General features: G+C 42.3%; 1 protein-coding gene across 1 annotated transcript in view; it reads right to left on the bottom strand.

The window, feature by feature from the left end:
* Window positions 1–437: 437 nt before the first annotated feature.
* PRDM15 (PR/SET domain 15) overlaps window positions 438–23,177 on the bottom strand; it is a 50,208-nt gene continuing 27,468 nt past the window's right edge. Inside the window, exons 13-24 of the mRNA XM_063126601.1 lie at window positions 22,013–22,107; window positions 19,190–19,321; window positions 18,168–18,302; window positions 15,354–15,517; window positions 14,117–14,196; window positions 12,891–13,010; window positions 11,059–11,190; window positions 7,930–8,016; window positions 6,608–6,783; window positions 5,392–5,472; window positions 4,264–4,473; window positions 438–2,343 (exon numbers count right to left, since the gene is read on the bottom strand). Coding sequence (XP_062982671.1) covers window positions 1,855–2,343; window positions 4,264–4,473; window positions 5,392–5,472; window positions 6,608–6,783; window positions 7,930–8,016; window positions 11,059–11,190; window positions 12,891–13,010; window positions 14,117–14,196; window positions 15,354–15,517; window positions 18,168–18,302; window positions 19,190–19,321; window positions 22,013–22,107 — 1,901 coding nt within the window. The 3' untranslated portion in view covers window positions 438–1,854. The remainder of the gene's footprint in view (window positions 2,344–4,263; window positions 4,474–5,391; window positions 5,473–6,607; window positions 6,784–7,929; window positions 8,017–11,058; window positions 11,191–12,890; window positions 13,011–14,116; window positions 14,197–15,353; window positions 15,518–18,167; window positions 18,303–19,189; window positions 19,322–22,012; window positions 22,108–23,177) is intronic.

Genomic DNA, 23,177 nt, shown 5'->3' with positions numbered 1-23,177 from the left:
TAGACAGAAGGTGGGAAGCTGGAGAGCAATCCAAATTATGACAGTAACTAGAATTCCTATATAGTAGAAGCAAACTCATTCTTTGAGAATCTATCTCTTTTGTAGCCAAAATCACACCAGATCTGCAGCATGGGGAATCTCCAGGTTTGTAGAAGTACAGAAAAATCATTAGGGGGGTACTTAAAGGGGGTATGGGGACTGAACACAGCTCATAGATCATGGAATACTGCCTGGGATGGGATACAAGACTGCTGGCGGGGAATGGAAGAGTGCTTTGGAAAAGGCCATGACTGGCTGGTCATCCTGAACTGTAATATTCCACCCAGCAACATTTTGTTGCAGGTCCCACATATACAAACTTAATTTTACCACATTCCTATATGCATTTTTTATAATCTGAACATCCAACAGTATTCCTACTAGGTTAGAAAAGACTCTTGTCAATATCAACATCCATTTACTGTCAAAAGTAACTGTGAATATATACACAACTGTACAAAAGTATTTTCTTCATCGCTTGTCTAGCAAGAATTACTGTTCGCAAAGGCAAGAGAAACTTTTATTCATTCTTGTTCAGCAACTGCTGGGCCGTTCTCCTTTATTTCCTGAGGATACAACCTCAGTCATTCCACAGAAGAGATAGAATGAATTGGGATTTAATGCCAGATGTGGCAAATAAAATTTATAATGGTGCCCTCTTCAGATAACACAATAGTCCTACACCTTCCTACCTTTTGTACTCAAGTGTTTTTCATTAGCGTTAGCATAGGATGCCTCCTTGTGGTCAACATAATCTACAATGGGTATGACACTATTATTTGCACCCAGGCAATATGATGTTGTGCACTGTATGTTTCTTTCTGAGCAGAATCCATGTATCAATTATTACAAATAAAGGAATGAAAAGATACATGAGGTCAACTTAGAAAATGTCCCTTAATTGGCAAACATTCATCAAGAACATAGTACAAAGGGCATTATGGAAGAATGACTCTTCTAACCACACCCTCCCAACATTTATGAAATGACAGAATAATTAGTGAATTAACAGCCAAGTGGCAAATCCAATTTCAATGGGAAGAATGGCTCTTCAGGCCTATTAGCTAAACATAATATTTAATCAACAAGCAGTTCTGTAAATAATTCTATTATCACATTAGGGATTTAGTTCACAACAAGCTTGATTCAAGTTTTAATTTTACTAGGTAGAAGACCATAAATGTTGCTTTAACGTCAGATTGGCTATCTATTTCAGGTGACACCCCATGTCATCTGATTGGTAGCGTGGTTCCCCCATCACCATAATGGAAACAATGCATGAAATGAGGCACATTTCACATCACAGACTATTCCCACCCTACTGCCACCCACTTATTTTTCCATACGTTCCATTAGATACAGAACTGATCTAAGAAAGAGAAAGAGAAACTTTTTTTTTGCTCACTTAAACTCTCACATCCTACAGCCAGTCCAGCGCATCATAGCTGACTGCAAACTTTACACTTAATACGTTCTTGCTGAATGAGTTTTGAAGACGTTACATTTGTATTTACTATTTCTCTTCTCCCCCTGCCCTTGTCAAATGTGTCCTGACTCCTCTGAGACCTCAGAATTGTCACTACTCCCAGTCAACCATGATGAGCTGATGTTACCCATACTTTCTTTGAGTAGGGGGTGACTTCCGTTCAAGATTCTCAAGGCTTATTTCAAGCTGCTGGGCCAGTATCAGCATATATTCCATTATATAAACTCTTTCTTGCACCACTGTTTGGTTTCCAGCAATTGATCTGGCTTATGTGTCCCACAGGCTCCTACAAGCCCATTCACAGTTTGGTGTCTTCTCTGAAGTATAAGTTAGTAGCTGTACATCTGCTGCTGCTGCTGCTGCTGTTCTGTCTGAACCTGTTGCTGCCCTGCCTGCGGTTGTGTTGGCTGGGCCTGAGTCTGCAGGACATCACTTTGAGGCACTGCTCTCCATGTTAAGGGATGCTGTTCTGATATCTGGCTCCCTAATGGAGCGATGGAGTTCACCAGAGTTGTCAGGTTTATAAAATGGGCGACTGATTGGGGGTTGGTTGCCTCTGGCTGTGACTGGATCTGGATATCGTTTTGGCGGTTACCGTGCAACATGGCAGAGCCAGTGACTGTATCAAAGGTCACAGTGAGAATGGAATTGTCTAGCTGTAACTGACGTTCCGGCGTGGCAAGATGGCCTACAGCCACAGGTTGTAGATTTGTAAACTGGGTTCCAGCTGCTGTGGTGATTGGAGTAACACTAATATTGGTCAGACCAACGGAGCTAGAAGGGGTGGTGACATTTGGGTCTCCAAGGGTTACAACCACCTGAGGAAAAAGAGAATGGGAAACCAATATTTACATGAGGCTATAATGATAAGATTAACTTATTAACATGGTCAAAATAACTGTTACTCCCCAGAAATATGTGCTTTGAGCGACAGTCAACTTTGTTAATTGTTTTTGCCTGTGGGAATGACTGCATCAGGATCTCAAAACAGTGTCAGACCAATGCTAAAGTTTGAGATTACCATGATTATAGAACAGAGCTGGGCAAACAAAACTCTGTTCTTGAAAGCAAAACATCCAGCTTTCCATGGGCCAAATCACATCAGAGAGGGGTGCCCCACACCACGTGATGCCATTTGGTTCCTGGCGGCTGCGCTCAGTGGATAGTCCACCCAGCACATCCACCGGGAACTGATTTTGCTGTGTGTGCAGTTTCTCTCATTGGAGTAAGCCCGCAGGCACCGAAGCCGCTTCGACTACCCTGCACCTTCTCCCTTTGGGGAAAGGATGCAGGGAAGGTGAACCTGCTCAAGTCGGCTTCGGTCATCCACTTTCCCCACTTGGGGAAGGTAAAGGTTCAATTGAAGCCCACTCGTCTGGTGCTTGCAGGAGCTCCTGCAAGCAACAGGCTAGAGCATTGCCCAGCTGCTGATCATTCATATCTCCTGGACATGTAGACTTGTCCAACACTTGTAGAAGCCCCAGCCACACTCCCCCAATCCCCTTGTTATCTCCAGTATCACAGTTTGGAGATAAGACAGGGATTCCTCTTCCTCCTCCTCCAGGCCAGGGGGCAGTGCTTGGTGAGTGGGTGGAGCCCAAAGAGGGAGCCTAAGCCTTGGCTGGCTGGGTGGGCAACCTCCGTGGGCTGGATTAGGCCTGTGGGCCAGAGGTTGGCCACCCATGTTACAGAAGGTCTTCCCTATGATCTTTATAAAGTATCTGTTGTTAGGATTGAAAGCATTTGTTGGATATAATCAATATGTTTCATGGATTAACTCATACATTGTAGACTTAGGGAGAATTTCCATGCAAGCTGCTCACTACTGTGGTCACTACTGATTCAGGTAACAGATTCAGTCAAGTTCCCATCAAAGCTGAATGCAAAATTCACCCTGATTAGAAAGGGTCTGGACTGCAATGCCTGATATTTCCAATCTGATGGTGATAGTGTTCCAGATCCCCTTCCTATTTCCAAAATTCTTTTCTAGCCCTAGTTGAAATTTACATGAGTTTCCAGTACAAAATAATAAGCCAAGATAAATTTGTGTTCACAACATAAATCTGAAAACACTACTGTAAGTAAGACAGTGTAGTGCTGACCTTAATTAATGAATCAGTCTCATAACATTGTTTATAAGCAAGGCAATAATTTAAAAAAATCCAACCCTCTAAATGAATGCCAAGCTTGCTGCTTTAATCAGTTGACAGAAGTTGGCAAATATAGCATCTTTGATCCAAATTAAATTGGGACAAAGCCTTGTCTAAAGGAGTTATTAAGCTGGTTGCATCAGATGTACTCTTGGTTCTCAACTTCCTATTAAACGTTTTGGTCCCCTGGCCAAAGGATGGGCCGTGCTATGCTATGCAGATAGCAGGGCAAAGGAAGGGCCTCAATCTCTGAGATTAGTGGCTGCAGTGACTCCTATCAAAGCAAATGAGTGGCTGCATTTGAGGCTGTAGTGCAGCAGGAGGCACAGTCTGCTCCTCCCACAACAGCGCAAGAGTCATGAATGTTCCTCTTCCTAATGGGTGTCCCCAAATACCAACAAAGGAATCGAACTATGCTACTGACATCAGTGGTCCCTCCTTCCTCTCAGCAATGATGGAGCATTTCACAAATTCTTGCACAACCATCCTACTGCAAACTCCATTTGCTCATTAAAATCCCTTGTAATGCCCCCCAGTATCTTTCAGTCACTTTCATAATTCTCTCCTTCCTTTGTAAATGGCACCCACCTGCTGAATGCTTTGCACAGCTGAATTGGTCTCATCTCCCACATTCCCTGTGAATTCCACTTCCTTTTCTGTATATTCACTGAAGGCAGAATCCTCAGGCACTTGGGTTTCCTCCTCTTCACCAGGCTTCGGTTTCCGTTTATGGCCTCGTTTATGAGCCTTCATGTGCTTGCCTTCTGGTAGCTCTCCCTGTTCCAGGGCTAGGTCTGGCTGCACGGACAGAGTTTTCAATGAAACACAATATCATTGATCTCCTTCAACATTTACCTTTCTTCAACAAAAGAACTTCAAGGTTTAAATGGCTAGATTAAAAATATTATCAGCAGATTTGATTCTATTTGTTTAGGACTCAATCAAGACAATGGTTTTCTCTCATGCTACATTCTAGCAAAGTTCGAAAGATTGTGTTATCACTAATTACTGCCGATGTGAATGGGCACTGTGCTTATCTTGTATATTTTTTAGTGTTACACAGAAATGTCACAGAGTGTGTGTCTTGCATTTCATGGCCTTCTGGCCCCCCCATTCATATTTCTTCTTTTTTCTATATTGATGTGTATCTGCCACTCAAGGATAACCTTTCATGCATCTGATAAAAATGGTCTCTAATTCATGAATTTTATGACACAATACTTATCTTAATCTTTAAGATGCCACAAGGCTCTTTTTTTTTAATTTCATGGATCACATCAAGGAATGACTGCAAATGACCTGTTATCCCAAACTGAAGTGGTGTGAATGCATTCTAAGACTCTGGGAGTCACGGGTGGAATAAATAAAGTGTGTCAATAGCTTTCTGAATTTAAAATCATAGGATTCATCATATGGTTTATGGGTATTTTTAGTAAAACGTTATGCTAGTGGTAGGCTGCTTGTTCCGCACAAAAAGGACATCAACAATTTTTGCTATTGCATTTTCAAAAGGTATCTCTACACAAGGACTAGAAGTATACACTTTAAAATGACATCTGGAATCCCCAGGGTGGTAATCAAGAGCAGGCACATGGCACAAAAGAACCTCATGGGATGCGGTTTGTCCTTTTGCATGCTATGGAAGTACCTATAATATGTAACAGGACAACACAAGGCTGCATGAAGATCTTACACTTGGCAACGTTTGCACTTTACCTGCACAATTCCTATAGAGGAAGCATCCACGGTCGTGGTCTCTGAGAGCTGGTCCAAGTCATCAATCCTAACTGACAGCACCTGGAAATAAATGTAGCTCTTAAGGGATAACGCCATTCAACAAGGACAAGGGCAGTGCCCCTAATATGTAGCAACCTGTGGATGGCTTGATTTTATATTGGCTATTAGATAGCCATTCTATCTGGCTGCATCAGAGGGACAGCAGGGCCCACTCCATTGCCTCACTTGAGACCAGTGGCTGTTCAGCTCTGCCTTCTTCTTCAACCTCTACTAGCAGCTATTCCATCTGGCTGGAGCAGTTACCGAGAGAAATGGTATGGGGGCGCCTATTCCATGGGCTCGGCTGAGAGGACAGCTGTCTTTTGGGTCTTCCCCACCCCTGAACGGTTTCCATTCAAGCTGGACTTTATAAGAATGGCAAATGGGATCCTGCAAAATGTTACAGTGTATTCCTGCTGTGCATATCTTCCCTGAGCTTGGGACTGAAGGGGGTTGAAAAAAACAAAACACACCATCGAAGAGAGGAGACCCTGCTCTAACTTGGATCTTACTTCATGTGTATTTGTTCCTTACTTTTTGAACATTTAAAGGTGCAACTGGTCTGCCTGCACGTCAACAGAGCACGAGGCTTCTGAACTCTTGCTGTGGCTTGGGAGGAGGGTCTGAGGAAACTATTTAAGCGGACTGACCTGTGCCGCACCCTGAAGGGATGGGGGATTTTTGACTGGGAATCCAAAGCAGCCTTGGTCTCACCTCTGACCTGTAATATCAGCAGTGGACTACATTGCAGGGCTGCTGTGAGCTTCTCTCTCTCTCAGCACAGCCCTGCAACTTGTCAGAGGGGCATAGCAGTGAACCATGCTGCAAGGTGGTTGTATACTACCACTCTCTCAGCCCAGCCCGTAATACGGGGATAAAACCAATGGATAACATTACAGGGTTGTTGCATTCACTCAGCTTCAGCCCAAACTGCAATGGGGGCCTAATACTGCTGGACAACCCTGCAGGTGTCATAAGTGGGGTGCACTGTATTAGAAAGCAGAATAACTAAGATGTGAAGAGCAGATGTCAGCAGCCATCATAAAGAGAGCAAAGTTGGGAAAACAAAATTCAGAACAAGAATACATGCAAGTTATTCATATCTCACTGGGAAGTCAGCAGAAACCCAAAACTGTTCATCTGTCACCCTGCTCACCTCTGGGTGCTTTCGTCTCATGTGACGACTCATTGAAGCTCTAGTAGAAACCTTTGTTCCACAGAGCTGACAACTCTGGGCTTCCACCTTATCATGAGTCAGCTGGACGTGCTTCTGAAGCATGTAATCCGTGACATACTTTTTATCACACACGGAGCACGTCCACTGCTTTCCCACTAGGAACAAGTGAAACAAGAAGTATTAGTATTAACCCTTAAGTGCAGCCATTTTTATAATACATTTCTGACATTTTAACCATAGCAATTTTTTAAAAAATAATTAAAATAATAATCTGGAGGCAGCATGTTATATTTGTATAGGCAGGAGACACTTATTTATTTATTAAGATGGACTGGAATAAAGCAAAGGGATACCAGTGATAAGATTAACTCTATGGAAGTGTGACCGTTTGGACAACCATCAGACTGAACTTGGCAACTGAGATCAGGGGGTCAGGGATCAGGGCAATCACATTTACCTCAGGCGAGTAAATGTTAGAGCCTATGTAGCTTACTGGAGAAAAAGAGTCCTGTGGCACTTTTAAGACTTTACAAATTTGTAATCGCATAAGGTAGAGGTTGGCAACCACATGTGGGCCTCAGGCTTCTTAAATGTGGCCCCTGGCAGCTCCTGTACTTTGGCAGAGAAACTATGGAGCACAGCAACTAGAGAGGCAAAAGGCTTCTGGTCTCTCTTTCACTGTAACCCAGGAAGAAACTGAAGACACCATCATTTAAGATTCTTGACAGAGAAACCATGCAGTATGGTGGTTGGAGCATTTTTCACTGCTCTAACCCTCATGTCCACACTCCATGGATTCTAGCTTAAGAATAACATTATTGGGAGAGAAACCACAGTCTGTAGCGGCTAGAGCAGTGGGAGATCAAAAGCCTTCCTCACTTGAGTACGGAGAGAAGAGCTGCATGTGCATCTGCAGGGGAATTGCAGGGGGGGGGAGTTTAGCCCTATCGTCCCCCATGTTCCTTATGAAAATCCTCCTGTGTTCCTATTAAATTTAGGGAAAAGTGTGATAGCAGTGTAAGGGGATCTTCATTCAGATTGCTGTTGTGGGTAGGAGGAAGGAAGTGTGTGTGTGTGTGGGGGGGGAATGTGTGTAGTGGGCGTGAGAGGGGATTATGCTCTTGCTGGATAATCGGTGACTGAATGTGGCCTTCAGGGGTAAATGCCTGCCCACCCCAGCAAACGTTTTTGATTCTACTTCATCAAATCCATAGTGTGCGATTCTAAGTTTTTCTCAGCTTTTTATGTTAAACAAGTTTTTTTTTTAGAATTAATGGCATATAGTTCTATCAAGCATTTACCTGTATGAATTAGTTTATGGGTCTCCATTGTATTCCTCTCGCTGAAGGTCTTCCCGCAGAGTTCACACATGAAATCTTTGATCCCTGCTGATTAGAAATTGTGTTAAGTACCAAAATAATTGCCTCTCGAAGAGTCTTATGGCAAATATGAAATGCTGTGTTAGAAAAGGAATCTCTTCTGTTAGTTATTCCTTCAGTACCAAAGTTATCCCAGTGTTTACAAAGCAGCACAGCTAATGCAAACAAGAGGGTGAATCCAGAAGATGGTGCTGGGTCACTACTGCTTGTCGCTTTGGCATTTATGCTATGGGGTTCTGCAGGGTTCTATATTGTCCCCTGTGCATTTAACATTTATGTGAAACTACTGGGAGATGTCATATGGGGGTCTGGGGTAAGCTTGCAACAGTATACAGATGACAACCATCTCTCCCTCCCTCCCTCCCTCTCCCTCTCTCTTATTCACTGCATTCTAGTGTGACATGAAGGTGCTGAACCAGTGGTAGCCGGCTGGTTTGTTTATTTAGAAAGATGGAGTTCAACCTGTTCTGGTGAGAGAATGAAGGATCAAGTGTGAAGTCTTGGATACTCCTGGATCCAGCTTTGTGACTGAAGGCCCAGAGAGCCTCTGTGACAAGGGGTTCCTTTCATAAATGTACGCTTGTGCACCAGCTGGACAGACATAGCCTGGCCATAGTTATCTATTGTCTGGTAGCATCTAGGATTGACTACTGTAATGCACTGAGCATAGGGGTGAATTTGAAGACTCTTTGGAAACATTAGTTCAAAATACAGCTGCTAGGCTGTTGACTGAGACCTGCTGGTAACTATTTATTTATTTATTGCATTTTTATACTGCCCAATAGCTGAAGCTCTTTGGGCAGTTCACAAAAATTAAAACCATTCAAAGTATAAAACAAACAGCATAAAAGCATGATATAAAATACAATATAAAACCACAACCAGACAACCTATCTCGTTGGTATTATTGGCTTCCTTTCTGTTTCCAAGCACAATTCAAAGTGTTGGCATCTACTTTTAAAACCCTGTACAGCCTAGGGACGAGGTACCTAAAGGAACTCATGCTCCCATACAAACCTTCTCATGTATTGAGGTTATCTTGAGGGGTTCTGCTCCAGGTGTCCCCGCCATCTGAGTGAAGGCGGGTGGCAACCAGACACACACAGAGAGAGAGACACACACACACATCTTTCTCAGCAGTAGCACACCATTTGTGGAATTCCCTTCCCAAAGAGGTTCACCTGGCACCAACATTGTTATGATCAGATTTTGGTGCAAGGTATCTATATATCTTCTAGGTGTTTTAAATATATTTTCATATATTTTTCTCTTTTAACATGTGGGTTATATTTCGTTTATGTATAACTTGTCTTTGCAAGCCACCATGGAAGCTCTTCTGAAAGGTGTTATATAAATCTTTGAAATAAATAAACAAATAAATAACACCTTTGGCACAGGTTGGGCTGACAGAAGATAACCTTATTCCAGAAATCAATGCAAGCTCCAATAGGGTTATTTGCTTGCACATAAGCCAATGGGCGTGTGATAGGTCTCAGAAGCCCCAAAATTATACTGCTAGTATTCACAGATAAGTCAAATGGAATTTATTGACAAAACCCACATCATTGCTGTTTTTCTTGGGGGAAAAATGTCTGTTCTTCATTTTATAAGCACCAAGACTTCTGACTCCACAATTTACATATTTCAAAAATGCAGTTATCTTCCTCCAGCTCCCTGCCCTTATTAGCCATTCCATTCAGTTACCTAGGGAGGTTGTGGGCTCTCCCACACTAGAGGCCTTCAAGAGGCAGCTGGACAAGCATCTGTCGGGGATGCTTTAGGGTGGGTTCCTGCATTGAGCAGGGGGTTGGACTCGATGGCCTCGTAGGCCCCTTCCAACTCTGCTATTCTATGATTCTATGATTTCAGCTCTCCACCCACTAAATTGTAAAAGATGCTGGACAAAATTACAGCAATGTGCTTGGTACTTTTTTTTTAAAAAAAAGGCTAGCAGTGATACCTGCATCAACCTCTATGGATGTGACTTTGCTACTCACTTGCATCTATCGATTGACATGGGCTTTCTCCGCAGGAAGCTGGGAATTCTACGAAGGGGCTTAAAGCAGTTTCCATATGAAACTGCTGACCATGAAAAGTGCAGCTATGTATAGAACTAAGGCTGCAACCCAATTTATTCATTTAATCAATTTATAGATCGATTGACTATATCTAAAAGGACATCTCAAAATGGTTTACAATGCAAAAACCTAAAATCCAAAATGTCCAATTAAAACATTTTTTTAAAAAAAATGTATCTTCAATTAAAACATCTAAAATCAGAGAAGTAAGAATTAACAAACTGGACAGGACAATCAGTCAGGGGAAAAAGTAGGTATTTAACTGGCGGTGCCTAAAACATGACACAGTTGGTGTCTCCCGCATATCAAGACGGAGGGCATTCCACAAAGCTCTGTGTGTGTGTGTGTGTGTGTGTGTGTGTGTGTGTGTGTGTAAGGATGCCATGAAGAAGGCCACTTCCAGGTTGCCACCAGAACACCCATTGTATTCAGCCTTAAAATTATACCTATAGTATTCACAGAGATAAGTAAAACAGAATTTGTTAACAAAGGCTACTCCTGAGGAAACAGTGCATAGGACTGGGCTGTAAGAAATAGCTGACATCAATGCAATTTATTAGAGAACAGCAGGACATATTGCAGGGGTAGGCAACATGGTGCCCGTGGACTCCACCGTCTGCTGTGGGCACCTTTCTTGGTGCCCCACCCCTCCCATGTTTTAAAGTAACATTTTATTACTGGCAGCTGGAATTGCTGTGAAATTGGTTTCTGCTGGAAAACTGTGGGTTCAAACAAGTTGTTTGGAGTGTTGGGACTCAGATCCCACTTCTGACTTGCATTCAGTCTTTTGAACAGGTTGCTTGTCCTTTGTCAGGCCTCCCATGGGAGCCATTTTGAGGTGGTGCCCAGGCGAGTTTCTCAAATTGCCAAATGAGCCCATGGCCCTAAAAGGCGGCCTACTCCTGCGCTATAGACTTCCAGGTGGTTAGGTTCACTCTGCAGAGCCCGTGGACCTCCTCTCCATGGTACTCACCTGTATGCCTTTTGTAGTGCTTAAGCATGTTGACTTTCTGCGCAAATTTCCGATGACACTCGGTGCATTCATATTCCTTTATCCCTTTATGAAGCTTCATGTGGTGGCGCAGTGCGTGTTTTGTTTTCATGCCTGGGAAGAATAAAGCTGAGGCTAAAGCTTCGTGAAGAAGACTTTTCAACACCCTTGGCTCAAGTCATGCACAAGGAAAAAGACTCTGCGCATGAGAAGGTTTTCAGCCAATGACCACCTCCAAGGGAAAATGAATAAAACACCCATTTTGTACAATTTGGTTGAAAAATACTTTTGGGCTACAATCTTGTTTTAGAAAATAATCCATATTAAGTTTTCAAAAGACCCATGAAGTAGGGCAATAAAAGATCTGGAGGCTTTGAAATGGGACTTCCAAAGCTGAATTATGAAGCTAAGCAAGAGTTTGCGCACATGTTCATTTATTTAAAAGATTCTGCTCGTCTTTAGAGATAGAGCCTAGGGTCTAAGAGGTAATTTACAGCATTTAAGGCTGCTCCATGGAATTCAAATGAAGCAGAAAACAATCACTGAATGACAAAGCAGCAAAAGCCCAGTCTAACCACACTGCCACAAGGCAAGAACATTCACACGCTGACTAATGCATGCAATACAGCACATGCATTGCAGACAGGGGCTTGCAGAGCAAACAGCTGCAGAAAACTCAAGCAAACAAACTTAGCATGTTGATGCAAACAAGCAAAATGTAGGGGAGTCTATGTTCATAATTTTTTAAAAAACGATTCATACAATTTAAAAACAAATAATGGGCATTTTAAGCTGCCTTGCATGTAAGATGGGGCAATATATACATATTTTTAAACATTCCGGGCAGTATCCAGTATTATCTTTCTGCAAACTCAAACAGCACTAGCAGAGTTCCACTGAATGTTTTGGTTTTGCCCATAGCCCACTCCTGAAAGTGTTTGTGCATCGCTTTGTGATTCTCCCCTTGCACCTAATTCAGAACCCAGTTTCTGCTAGTACAACATCATTTGCGCTAGTAGGACACTGTTGGATACTGCCCTCCAATTAACTGCTTAATCTAAAAACTTAAAAGAGGATCCGTCAAGTCAATGGGACTCCCTTTGAAATACATAAAAGTGTTCAAGATGCTTAGGTTGCATATTAGCAACTACTTCTGTCAAAGTTATAATTTACATTTTTATTCTGCCTCCCTATCCCCACCAAAATTCAGGGCAATGTACATAGTTCTGCTCCTTCCTTTTATCCTTGCAACAACCCTGTGAGTTAGATTAGGCCGTGAGTTAGTTATTTACCCAATGTCATCCAGTGAGCTTTATGACACCAAGTGGATTTGAACACACGTATTCCTTGTCTTAGTCTACATACACTATAACCACTACACAGGTGTTTTTCACTCTTTGGGAGATGGTACACCGCAAAGTAATACTGTAATTACCAGTAAGTGTAACTGTAACTAGGAAAAGTATTTCTACAGCCAAAGATGCCCACAGGTCATTGGTGGTAAGTGAATAGCACATTACTTCTGATTCTGTATCATATCTGGTACTTGTATGAGAGAGAGCATGAATAATGCATCATCATCAACAGTGGTAAATTTCATACTGCATTTGAGGTACTGCTATAACATCCCTCATTTACGTTTATGGAAACATATGCATAACCAATGATTAAATAAAGCCACCAGCTTTATAGCACCACATGACTTGCTCATCCATATGGAGGACTCACTAATGATCAATGAAGATTCATGTTCTGAAACAAGTATTTTTTATGGAGCACTAAAGTTATTTAGGGAAATAAAGGGATGCTCATACCTTTGCCACACTCTGCACACAGATACTCTCGAATATTGTCATGGACTCTCATGTGTTCTTTCAACATGTCCTTCCTTGCAAACGACTTACCACACTGTTCACAGGCATGGCTTTTTACACCTTTAAAAAAAAGGAAAGAAAAGTAAATTGTTATTTGAACAAATGATCAAAGGGGGAAACACATGTTTCATGTGCAAGTTTTTTTTTAAACAATAACAATGCCAAAACACCCCTTTCAGAATTTTTATAAAGCAGCCAGCCCTCCCTCTCTCAAAGCAAAGGTTTTTTAAGAAGAAGTGTGAAATCAGATAGAAGCAGAGAAAAGGGCAGCTGTAGTGCAAAGGAACCTCTGAATAGCGGTAAAAAGAGCTGGAAAGTGTGTCGAGATGCAAATAACAGTGGTGACAAATAAACAAAATGAGAGGGGAGGGGAGAAGAGAGGAATGAAAAGAACAATATTAGGGTGAATGCAGCAAACAATGGGAGATATTTTAAAAGGCCAGAGATGCACTAAACTGTGTCCCGCATTGGAGGCTACAGAAGTGACCAAGAAATGGCTTCTGCCCTGGAGGGATGGGAAATCCCTGTCCAGTGAGAATGACCCACTAAGGTAGTCCTTAGAGAAGAGGGAGCCAATTTCCCCACCTCCTCCAGCAAAGGGTGAGGCAGTGTTTATTTTCCCCCTATGACTCCTGTCTACCTCTGCCTATCTTAAGCTATCTCACCACTCCTTCCTGCCAGGAGGAAAACAACACAGTGAAGAGGCAAAAGGTGTGAAAAGTTCCACCCAACGGGCAACACAAGGTGCGATGTCCAGCAGGGGTTGGGGCTTCTTGCAAATTGTGCCTACTTTATAGTTTCTATGAAGGGAAGGGGCAATTTGTGGCTCTTCAGATGTTTTGCCCTACAACTTCCCATCTGCTCTAGCAAGAATAGCTAACGGTGAGGGATCATGGGAGTTGTAGGTCAAAACATCGGAAGCACAAGTTGCCCACCACCGCTCTATGGGCTCATGCAATTGGGAGCGTTTTTTCTCTCTTGAGGGATCCCCACCCCACCCCCACCTAGAAAAAACATACAATTGAAGGGGTTTCAGTAGAATTTTCTCATCATAGAATGAATCATTACAATCTATTTCCCAACGCATAGAATTCAATTACAGAATTAAAAAGCAGAAGAAGAACAAAATCTTTGTTATTAAGAGAACAGTAATAAAAGGAGTCTACCTGTATGAATAAGTTTATGCCGTTCTAAATTCCCTATGCTGTTAAAAATCCTTCCACAGATTTCACATGGATGGATATATCTAAAATAGGAAATAAAGATCAGCTAGTGACATCCTTTTTCTGATGAATTGAAAATCTACACTCTCAATTGAGTACTTTTCTTTGGAAAAAAAGTATTTGAAACAGTTCTTTAAAATAATACCAATGTTCCTTGGAATTATGGAGAAAACCTAGCTGTGTTTGTCCATCTACCGACTAGAAGATCTCCTGCACAGACTCATAGGTTCAAGACTTTTGTTCTTAAATATTCTGTAGATTACAGATGAGCATTGCATTTTGCTGTATATTGTGTTTAGGGTTTTTATGTTGTATAGCGATTCATAGTTTTTAACATTTGTTACAGACATATTTTCTTAGCCTATCCATTTAGAGAACTGCCCAGAGAGCTTTGGCTATTGGGCGGCACAGAAATGTAATAAATCAATACTAAGAAAACATCACCTCCTCTCTCTTTTAAATGTTCTTATGCTGGGGTATTTTTCCTCACAGTTTTCTATGAAGTAAGAGAATTCCCACGGCACAAGAAATTAACTGGGACAAAACCAGAGTGAAGACGTGTTCATACATGTGACCTGGAAATGGCAGCTGCTATTTCTCGTTCTCTTTCTCCCACACCTCACACACAGACATCAACTGAAGTTTAAGGTGGTGCCTCCACATTCATAATAGTTCCAAGTAACTCGGGAAGGAGCATTGCCCAACTTCTTTTGCTGCCCTTGTTGTGCGATTAATTGAATCACACTTGAAATCTGCACCCTCTCTACAGAGTAGTGAGGGGGAAACAGGGGTTTCTGCCTCTAAAGCCCATGTGCCAGACCACCTAAGTTACTTTCCTAGGAGAAGTCCCAGGTCAATGCCAAGTCAGGGCTGGGGAACCTGTGGCCCTCAAGATGTTGTAGGAGTCCAGCTCCCATAAGCCCTAGCCAGCATGACCAGTGGTGAGAGTCAATGGAAGCTGAAGTTCAACATCATCTGGAGGGCCTGAGGTTCCCCAGGCCTGCCATGTTTGCTCCTGACTGCTCTTCTTTGCTAAGGTTTCCTCACTGTCTCTGAGAAATAGTTCTTAGGTTGCAATCCTGCCTGCAGTTTCTCAAGCATAGGTCACACTGACTTTAGTGAGATTTACTCACACACAACTCTCAGTTCTGATTTAGTTTTGTTAGGCATATCTGCTTACTTCTGCACATTGGGGTCAGGCAGGTTCTCCCGATGAATGACCATGTGCGCGTGGTAAGTTGCCTTCAAAGCAAAGCGTCTATTGCAGATGCTACAGCCATAGCCCTTCTCCTTGTGAACTTCCATGATGTGTTTCAAGTACCCTTTTCCTCGGCCAAACGTCAACTGGAGAATGAAACAACAGTGAATGCACCACACCGGGGAGAGGGGGACCCATCTTGAGAAACAGCAACTACTAAGCTAATGCAACTTTTCGATAAATAGTAAAAGTAGCCAACAATCAGAAATACTCTCTGTTGTGTTGTACATGCGGCAGTGGTCTCTGCCACTGTTTACTGGAGTTGATGCTCAGTGGTTCAAGGAACAAAACTGCAGTCCAGCATCTGTGAGGGAAGGAAACATTGCCAGTTTGGCTGGAATACCTCTCAAAGGTTGGGTAAGGGGCAAAGATTCCATAGCCAAGGAGGCTGAAGGAAAGGTGCAGAATAGGCAATTGACTGAGAAAGAAGAATCTGAAGGAAGTGTAGGAGGCGAGATATGACAAGATAACAAATAGGAGGCAAGAAGGGACCATTGAGGAAGGGTGCTCTGAAGAAACCTCACAGCCCTTAAGATGAGGAGGGACTGTATGTTGTAGGGAAAGGGAGAAAGATGTGCTGAGGAGGCTATCTAGAGACAGAATGAATAAAGGAATTAGGACAAAGTAAAGAATGGCTTGAAAAAGCAGGAATCTGAGGAAACAATGGATGACTTGAAGAAAGGCCCCAAGAACAAAGTAGGTCTGAAACAAAACTATGCATGAGACCTAAAGACAGGAAAGTCTAGGCAGCACTGGCAGAGAAGGGGTGGGGAAGGTTTCTACATTTAGACTCTTGGCCCTGACTGGGAAATTCTGCCATTTGTGGCTTCTACTGTCACTGCAGCATTGTGACCTAGAAACAAGGGGGAAGAAGTAATGGAAGTGGACATATCAGGGGTGAATTTCACATACTGCACTTTTACCTAAAAACTTTTAACACTGTATACCTATTGTATTTTTATGGTTTTTGTACACTGCTCGGAAAGCCTACCTTCCACTCTATGGAAGATGGGACTTTGACACAAACCAAGTTATTAACACTTTCAGGCAGTTTTTGGACAGGGCAAAATGTCCTCCAAACACTGACATTTTTATTTTCAGATTGGGGGCAGCTTCTCACAATTCCTATTTATACATCGTACCTCTCAAATGGCCTGAAGTGGCAGCAGCACATTTCATGTTTGGCAAAAGATCTTTCACAACCACTCACATTCATGAAGTTGAGAGGTTTGAGCAGGCAGGACTTTTAAACAAAGCCGCGAGTGAAAATGGAGCAGTCTTAAACAAATGAAAGCTGATGAGGGATGCCCTTCGCAATGATGGAAAACTCAGGAGCTACGTTCTACAGACCTGTGCACTTGCTGCTTTTGTCTTTTTTAAAAAGGCAAGCACTTCACTATCCTGCATTAGCACTTTTGTTATTCATAAACATATTAGATCCAGACTTGCATTGAACAGAGGTCTGCTCACATTTCCTCAATTCCTCCTCCCTCTGAAGCTCCTTGAAAAGCTGCTTTGGAGGATTGGGAGACCCCGGGACAGCACTGGAGGTGGCACTGATGGCTGGATGGGGAATTGGCAAAAATAGCCTCCCTCCTTCTTCCAGTATGAGCTTCCACCTGATCGGAGTCCCTTCTGTTCACAGAAGGGCACGCGTGGACCCAAATGGAATGTTCTTGGTCTTATTTGCTGCTATGGCATAGGCAAAAAAACCTTTTAATTACTTACAGAATGAACAGGAGTTCTGTTATTCTTTTTATTTGTGGGGAAAGGTATGAAAATATGGAAACAGAATCTATTAGAGGCTAAAAATAGCCTTGGACATAATACTGGCCTTCTCTCCCTTCGGGTCCCCTGTTCCTACTATTGCTGTCAAGTCCACGACTCTTCTCTGACCCAGGCCTGACTAAAATATTTCAAGTCCAGAGCCCATTCAAAAATAACGTAATAAGATTCATATCTGCCTAGACCGAACTCTGTTTCATTATTATAGGTTTATTATACTTATTATAATGAATAGGTATAATAAACCTATTATACCTAGTACCAGACTAACAGAGCTGTCTCACCTTATTTTGATAATCTAAGATATCGTCTAGTAATTGCATCTGTAAAGTTATGTGCTGTGTATGTTGATTATTTTAATATTCGTTACTCTTACCTCTTACTCCTGTTTAGGTTTTTAATGCTATTTTTCTTGTGTGGAAATAAAAACGTAAACAAAAATAAAAAGTTAAACAAAACACAGCTGAATTTATTCAGAGTGCAATAAATTTGAGGGGAGTTGGTGCTGAATCGGAATAGGATTTTTTTAATAAAAAAATTATTAAAACCCGCACTATGGTGGTGGATTTGCTGACCTGTGGCTTAGGGACCCAGGCGATCTGCCCACTTCAGTTCAATCCCTCAATCTGCACCACACACAAAATCCCCCGTGATTTCTTCTGGTGGGGGTGGGTGGGTGGGTTGTAATGCACACATGGAGATTTCCAGTCTGCAGCATCTGCCCTGTTTATTTCAACAGACGAAGCACACCTTCACAAATGCATTTCTTTCCTGCATGTTCAGATCTTCTACCTCCACTGAAATGAAAGCTGCGTGTGGCAGAGCGCCGTATGCACACCAGAACAGAGAGAGATCTCTGGATTAATGTGGCCTACTATTTTGGGGCCTTTCTCACGGCAACTCTCCCACTTCCCTATCCAACTGCAAAATGTTTGAAAGGAGTAAAACTACCTGGCACCTTTTGCAGCTATACTTGTGAGGCTCAGAATCCACACTTCCATCTGAGTTTTCATCATTTTCCTCTGAAGAGATGCCGATTTTTCCAATGAACTCTTCCCTCTGGTGGTCATCCATTATGGCTATGTCCTATGCAAAGCGGATGTGGAAACTCAAAATCTCATCCAACCAAACAACACAGCTATAATGGTTTTACTAAACCCTCCATTAGAACACAAGAAGTGCCCTGATGCTGGATCACACCGAGGGTCCATCTAGTCCAGCGCTCTGGTCGCACAGTGGCCAACCAGCCATTGGCCAGGGACCAACAAGCAGGACCTGGTGCAACAGCACCCTCCCACCCATGTTCCCCAGCAACTGGTGCACACAGGCTTACTGCCTCAAATACTGGAGATAGCACACAACCATTAGGGCTAGTAGCCATTGATAGCCTTTGCCTCCAGGAATTTATCCAATCCCCTTTTAAAACCATCCAAATTGGTGGCCATCACTACATCCTGTGGTAGTGAGTTTCATAATTTAACTATGCGCTGTGTGAAGAAGGACTTCCTTTTATTCGTCCTGGATCTCCCACCAATCAGTTTCATGGGATAACCCTGGGTTCTAGTATTTTGAGAGAGGGAGAAAAATGTCTCCCTATCCACATTCTCCATATCATGCATAATTTTGTACATCTCTATCAGGTCTCCCTCTAGCCTCCTCTTTTCCAAGCTAAACAATCCCAGTTGATGTAACCTTCCCTCGTAGGGGAGATGCTCCAGCCCCTTAATATGTGGTATGGCTCATCATTCAATCTTAAACTGAAGCAATCAGTGCCCCTTGGCTGCCGTGGCTCCCCTGTGCCTTCAGAATTGCCCTTCAGCCTTCATTTCTTGCTAAACCAATCAAGGCAGTGGTGCTCTTATGCAGCCTCATTCTTCAAGTTTTCCCAGTTCTTGGTAGCTCCCTCCTCCCCCTGTTCAACTGCAGCCTTGAATCAAATCACATTGCACACTGACAAGTATTAAACATCGTACCTTAAAATGAACATGAATATGATCTCTCAGCACATCTACCCTGAAGAATTTACGGCCACAAATCTCACAGGTGTATTTCTTATCGCCATGGGTTAAGAGATGCTTGTTCATGTTGCTCCTACATGAAAATATCTGGAGAAGGAAAGGTCCGTAAATTAATTTTGTGGCCTGCTAAATGTGAGAGAGGCAAGCTATCTTTGCTTATTCCTTAAACTGAAGTTAGGTGACAATGGAGGCCTAACTTCCTCCCTGAACAAACCAGCTCTGAAATGACACAAGATATGGAATTATTCACAAGTCTTTCCAGTTTATCTCAGAAACTTCATTTCCAAATCCCAGGCTAGGCAAAACTGATTACATCTCTCTCTTGAATTTTGTCATTTTTATAGCACTTTTTATTTACAATGTATTGTACAGAGTTTATCATAACTGTGTCTATCATAGCAACCTTATGATACAATCATGCGTAGGCAACCTGGTGCCCTCTTGATGTTTTGGATTAAACTTCCAAATGTCCCAGCCAGCATGGCCAATGGTCAGGGATTATGGGAGTTGTAGTCCCAAAAAACCTCTGGAGGGAACTAGGTTGCCTATGCCTGATGTAGGAACTGACCATTAATTTCTCTTTTAAAAATAGGAACTAAGGCTGAGAGAAGCAGCTTTGCCTAAGACCACTTCTGGAGGACATAACATACCGAGCAGTGTAATCTTATGAATATGTACTTGAGAGTAAGCCCCATTGAATTAACTGGAACTTACGTCCAAATAAACATGCCCAGAACTGTACTGCATACATATTAATTCTGAGTCCAATATTTTGTGCACTGGCGTAGCTCTAGGCTTTGGGACATAGCTTTAAAAAAGATCATTTCTGTCCCATGTCTTCCTATTTTTTTCTTCCAAGGAAAATTTCCTAAAGTTTCTTCCAAGATAATTCAAGCAAAACTCAAGCTTTGAAAGCACACAACTGAGTCAACAGAGGATGTGCTCATTTCAGCAAAGTTCTTTATAGCTGACCAAGGAATAATGAGGAATTAATGAGGAATCCACTATAGCCTGACTGTGTAAGGCTGTAGTGTCAATGAAAGGGCCAAACAGGTCATAGGCCACAATGCAAAGCATTGCATGATTAGTTCTGCACTTTCAGCTGGTGCTTCTTAAACAGTCGTCCACCAGGCCACAAGCCAACCCTGAGGAGATTTGAACCTGAGGAGATTCCCCCCAATAGATTGTAATACAGTATGGTAGTCTGCTGTGTAAATGAAAAGTCTCAGTGGGCCTACCCTAGTTCTTCTGCATGGCTAAAGTAGTTCATTGGATGCCAGCCATTGTGTATACTACAAAAAGAATGATGTCTAACAAACTTCATTTTGGTTAGAGAAAACAGGCAAAAGACAGCTATGTTGGAATCTCAGTGGAATAATTTTCCTATACTTTGAGTTCAAAATATCAACTGTAATATGGGTCATTTTTAAAACTTTTTTATTTGAATATATACATTTTCTGGTGCAGGAATATACGTTTTCTTTCCCCCCGTGTCTTAAGAAAACAGGCGGAAAACATTCAACATATGAGACTAAGCGGTAAACTTATCATGACACTTTGACCCAATTCACAAGTAATGATAACCTATGGGTTGTATAACTCATGGGTTGTTGGGGCTGTGTGTGACCAAGCATGCTGTTGCCTCCTGTTTGCTCACTGCTTCTGCTTTGCAACCGGTTTCTCAAACAACCCTGAAACTTCCTGTTCCTGGATTGTTCAGTGTGGCATGTGAGCCTAGAACTCTAGGTTGTTGAGGTGAAAACAATTCAGAGTTTAGTGTTCGCAGAACAAGCCAGGGATGGGTTGTCCCTGGGATGTTTTCTATTATTATTATTATTATTATTATTATTATTATTATTATTATTTATTTATTTATTTATATAGCACCATCAATGTACAAGGTGCTGTACAGATAACACAGTAAATAGCAAGACCCTGCCGCATAGGCTTACAATCTAATAAGTTGTAGTAAACAATAAAGAGGGAAGGAGAATGCAAACAGGCACAGGGAAGTGTAAACAGGCACCGGGTAGGGTGAAGCTAACAGTATAGAGTCAGAACAAACTCAATATTTGAAGGCTATAGGGAAAAGAAAAGTTTTTAGCTGAGTTTTAAAAGACACTTTGTATCTAAACTGGATACAAAGCAGAAGCAGCAAGAGGGTGGGAGGCAGTGTGTTTGTTCGTTCCCACACAACCTAGACCAACCATGGGTTAATTAACCCATGGTTGGTCATTACATGTAAACCTGGAGCTGAACTATGAGTGTCAGAGGGCCACTGGGCCTATGGGCATGTGGGAGCTCCTTCTGCTGTCACTTTGGTTCGTTGCCAATGAGATCCAAGAGATTCAATCAGAGACCCAAGGAAAAGGGTGATCAAGTCGCTTGCAGTTTCACACAACATTCTTCTGTTTGGATTTGTGCTGCCTGGGTTGATTTCACGTCAGTAATCCAGACTGGCAGGCTTTGCCAGTTGCTGTATGTCATTCAGGGATAACAAATATTTAATTAGTGCACTGAAGCAGTGACAAACCTCTGCATGAGCAGGCCCTCAAAACCAAGACATGACTTTAAATCTGTATCTAGCAGCTATATTTTTAAAAAATACTCTAAAGGGGGGCCTGATCCAGGTCTTAAAAGCCGTCCCAAAAGCCCTGCACCTACTCTAGAATAAACATGAAAAACAACAACGATGTAGCTACTAGATATGGATTTAAAGTTTTGTCTGTTTTGGTCCTCAGAATCCAAACCAAAAGTTCCACTAATGAGGAATCCTACCTTTCCACACACAGGGCACGCGGAAGGCTCTTTCTTGTAGCGGACCATGCTCTCTGCACTGTGCTCAAAGTCCTCCCTTTTTACACGCCTCACTCCTTAAGGTAATCGTTCCCATCAAAAAAGAAAAAGAAAAAGGGACAAACATAAAATAAACCATGTTTTCCACTTCAATATATTTTCATATGAATAAAAACCTGATCAAACAACAACAACAATGCCTGGAAATGACACCCTTTGCATAATCAGGTTTGCTTAATATTAAATCTGCGCATTCATGGGCTATGAGGTAGCACCTTGCCTGGGGCCATATATCTGAACATCGTAACTGTGCACAAGTTCAAACTTTGCTCTCTCACGTGTAATTCTGACTCCTTATCCATGGTAGCACATGGGATCAACAAATGTAACTCAGCTCTCCAGAGTGTTAACACTCTTCACCATGGAACAACAAATTACTTATTTACATTAGCATACAATTGTCCATGTCCTTTTTTTAAAGCAACAGTGCGCAGGCCAGCAGCCATTTGCCTAATGACCTGTTTGGGTACAGCTTGTTGGGTCATCTGAACCTGGGTGGAACGGCTTGCGAGAGGGAAGCAACCCTCAAATAACCATGGCCTGCTATTGAGGATTGTTTCCCCTTTAAAGAAGTCATGCTGCCCCGTTCGGAAGATCCGACAAGTGGGTAATTATGCAAATGGTGTCCAGCACTTGCTGCGGCTTAAATAAGACAACCGTGGCATGTTTAAGCTGCTGTGATCCGCCCAGACAGCTTCGGCTATTGGGCGGTATAGAAATGCAATAAATAAATACATAAAAATAAACCAGGTCAATGCAAAGGGCTCCTGGCTGAAGCAATGAGGAATCCTACCTTTCCACACACAGGGCAGAATTGTAGAATTTATAAGGATAACAAATAAGCAATGATTAAAACATGATGAAAATATATTGAAAGTTTACTTTTTAGTCTTTTGATTTATAGCTGTCAGAATACACAGAGGCTAGTAATCTCAGCTCTTGGGTAAACTAGAGAATAAATGGTTGAGAAGATATTGCAAGGAACTGGTGTGTTCACACCAAATTACTCCCTACACTGGCTTCAACAGAAAGGTACTTCACTTCCACCGTCGGCTGTTTGCTCCCATGCAGAAAAGGAGCTTAGACC

This window comes from Elgaria multicarinata, chromosome 5 (assembly GCF_023053635.1).
Source record: "Elgaria multicarinata webbii isolate HBS135686 ecotype San Diego chromosome 5, rElgMul1.1.pri, whole genome shotgun sequence".
NCBI classification, from domain to species: domain Eukaryota; kingdom Metazoa; phylum Chordata; class Lepidosauria; order Squamata; family Anguidae; genus Elgaria; species Elgaria multicarinata.
This window is presented reverse-complemented; position numbering and strand designations above follow the sequence as displayed.